General features: G+C 51.1%; 1 protein-coding gene across 1 annotated transcript; it reads left to right on the top strand.

Annotated features, from left to right (window-relative positions):
- The first annotated feature begins 1,464 nt into the window (after nt 1–1,464).
- On the top strand, nt 1,465–2,175 carry LOC149373629 (uncharacterized). The gene has a single exon (XM_089596950.1). The coding sequence runs from the start codon at nt 1,465–1,467 to the stop codon at nt 2,173–2,175; it is 711 nt and encodes a 236-aa protein (XP_089453076.1).
- Nucleotides 2,176–3,314: the final 1,139 nt, after the last annotated feature.

Here is a 3,314-nt window from a genome sequence, read left to right as displayed (position 1 = left end):
TCCACGACACTGTGCGACAAGGAGATCGAACGCGTGCTCGGGATGAAATGGGAGCCCGCGAATGACTCTTTAAGTTTCGCGCTGGGGTTAAACTGTGTACCGACGAAGTTGTTAACGGGGCAAGCGTGACCCACGAAGCGCGAGTACTTGCGTATTATGATGTCAATATACGACCCGCTGGGTTTGCTCGGACCGTATACGCTCAAATCCAAGCTTATATTGCAAGCTATCTGGCGCAGTGGAATCGGGTGGGACGCGACTCTGCGGGACGAGGAACACGAAGAATGGCTGGCATGGCTCGGAGTGGTCAAAGGGTTAGGAACGTTGCGCATCGCGCGGTGTATCACCCCGAAAGGGGCGAAGATCAAGGACACGCAGCTGCACGCGTTCGGAGACGCAAGTCTACGAGCGTATGCAGCGTGCGTTTATTTACGATGCAAAACAACGGACGGACGGGTGCACGTCGCCCTAATAATGGCAAAATCTCAAGTTGCGCCGGACAAAGAGATTTCTCTTCCTCGACTAGAGCTGCAAGCGGCACTGCTAGCGTCGCGCTTGATGAAAACGGTCCAGGCTGAAATCGAAATTTCGTGTTCGCGCCCTATATTATGGTCTGACTCGCGCACGGTGATTCATTGGATCCACCAAAACCCTCGCGTCCGACAGGTTTTCGTCGCACACCGCTTAGGGGAAATCTCCGAGCTTACCGTGGATGCAACTTGGAGGTGGGTTCCGTCCAAACGAAACCCTGCTGATCTTGCTATGCGAGGGAATCCGATGGGCGAGCTCGATGAAAAAAAATGGTTTAACGGCCCGGAATTTTTAAAATCATCCGAGGCCAAGTGGCCGTCAGATCGAACGCTGTCAAAGGCGGAAAGACAAATGTTGGAGGCCGCGGAGAGGCGAGTCGAACGGGTCGCCGCCGTGCCTGCCGTTCAACCGTATACTCCTCTAATAGCGCGACTGTTAGGTTGGGAAGGACGAGTCATTGCAGCGCAAAGAATTCGACGGGTGTACTTAAAATGGGCCAGGCGAGCGCCGATCATGGATCCCAGGCGCAAGCGTCGATTAGCGGAAGAGTATGTCTGGCGGGTCACGCAAGCGGATAGTTTTCCATGAGAGCTTGCAGCTATGGAGCAAAAAATTAAATTGCCGCGTGATAGTAAGCTAGCGCGATACGCTCCGTTCATCGACGCTCGTGGTCTGTTGCGCATCCGGGGACGAGTGACGCGGCTTCAAGACACGGAATTCAACCACACCCCGATAGCCTTGGACGCCAAGCATCCGATCGTGAAGGACATTATACGTGAGTTTCACCGGCGCTTCTTGCACGCCTACCACGAGACCGTGATCAATGAAGTGCTCTAACGGTACTTCGTCGTAGGAGTGAGAGCTGGATTAAAGGCTATCTGTAGTCAGTGTTTGACGTGTAAGTTGCGGCGAGGGCAGCCCAAGCCACCAATAATGAGCGATTTACCGGAAGGTCGCGTAGCGTACCAACAGTGCCCGTTCTCGCATTGCAGGGTGGACTACTTTGGCTCTCTGACAGTCAAAATTAGACGCAGTAACGTGAAATGGTGGGGAGTATTGTTCACGTGCCTTACGACGCGAGCGATGCACATTGAAATCGCGTACGATTTGTCAACGAGCTCGGCGATAATGGCGCTTCAGCAAATGGCAGCGCGCCGAGGCTGCACCGCGGTATTGTATAGCAATAACGGCACTAACTTCCGTAGAGCATGTACGGAACTTCGATCGGAGGTAGCCAAGGTGAACAAAGACCGGATAAAGCGTTACGCGTTGGCAAATGGTTTGCAGTGGCATTTTCACCCCCCGGATGCTCCCCACATGGGAGGCGCATGGGAGCGGCTCGTCCGTTCCACTAAATCCGCGCTTCACGCAGTGCTTAAAGACCAGGCTCCCTCCAGCGAAGTTCTACGTACGGTTCTCACTGAAGTGGAGCACACGATCAACTCGAGACCACTCACCCGTGTATCCGTGGAGCCCGGGGATGCGGAGGCGCTGACTCCAAACCATTTTTTGATTGGCACGTCGTCGGGAGCTGTCGATTTCGCGGTTTACAAAACACCCCATCCGTGTACTAGAAAAGACTACGAGCGAGCGCGCATCCTATCGGATCTGTTTTGGCGGCGCTGGATAGAGGAATATGCGTGAACATTGCAGGTGCGAAATAAGTGGCTTCAAACCACCGAGCCAATTGAGCGTAGTGACGTTGAGCTTATTGTGAGCTCGCAGACACCACGTAACCTGTGGCGCAGAGGTACCGTAGTGTAAACCTTTGCGGGGCGAGATGGGGTCGTGCGAGCTGCGAAGATTTAGTCAGGCGATAGCGAGTACGAACAAGCTGTACATACACTGATTGTGCTGTGCAGAAGTAGGGTACAAGAAAGCGGGAGCGGCGCTTCTTGTACGGTGGGGAGTGTTACGAACAGGAACCCTGTTCGGAGAGTAAGCGGACCGCGAAATTATCTGTTCGCGAACAAGCGACTAGGGACCAGTGGTGGGGCTGAATAGGGTCGAGCATTTGCGTAAATGTTGAGGCAGAGGGCAGCTATCAGGGTATCGTAAAGTCGTTACTTGCTGTCAAGCCAACCACAGTGTAATTATGTAATCCCGTGCCCTAAAGTGGCTTGACTTTGATGAGGATTAAAATATCTGGGTAGGAACGTCAAGGACGACCTACGCCATTCAGATGATGGGTGCTCTGCCTCAGCAGTATGAATAATTAATAAATAAACGATAATTTCGGATACCAACACTGATCACAGTCGGTTGTTCGCATTATGTGTATTTCAAGTATATGGGTATATTGAAACGCTGGCGCCGACACTCAGGAGAACATTTATGTACCTATAGGTGTAACCGTATGAGAAAGAGAGAGAGAGCGTGAGCATAGGGTCGCGGTGGTGCGACGAGGGAGCTTGCGGCGTGCGAGTGGAACAAGCAGTATTGTGTGAATCGCAGACAGATTAGGTAGGTGTCGGTGTGTAGCCCTTTTTGTACTTTATTGAAATAAAGCCAACATTATTTTATTCCTGTTTTCTCCTTTGTTTGATTTGATCCTGTCTTTCTCGTTTCGTTGTCAACAACTGACATAACATCAAAAATCTCAAAAACGCGACCAATAATTAATTTTATGCATTCGTTGTTCAATCAACTTGATGTGTTTTTTAATCAGAAACCTGTATCACCTCCTTTCAACGTGAACGACTACAGAGCGTATTTGGAAACTTTATTGAATTACGGTCCTGCGGCAAAATTATTTTATTTAACGAGTGCATTATGGTGCGACG

The sequence above is a fragment of the Copidosoma floridanum genome, unplaced genomic scaffold (assembly GCF_036245765.1).
Source record: "Copidosoma floridanum isolate Cflo_tuat_1 unplaced genomic scaffold, Cflo_Japanese_pri ptg000030l, whole genome shotgun sequence".
NCBI classification, from domain to species: domain Eukaryota; kingdom Metazoa; phylum Arthropoda; class Insecta; order Hymenoptera; family Encyrtidae; genus Copidosoma; species Copidosoma floridanum.
This window is presented reverse-complemented; position numbering and strand designations above follow the sequence as displayed.

Coding starts and splice junctions, on each gene's coding strand:
- LOC149373629 (XM_089596950.1), top strand. CDS start 1,465: ATGAGCGATTTACCGGAAGGTCGCGTAGCGTACCAACAGTGCCCGTTC.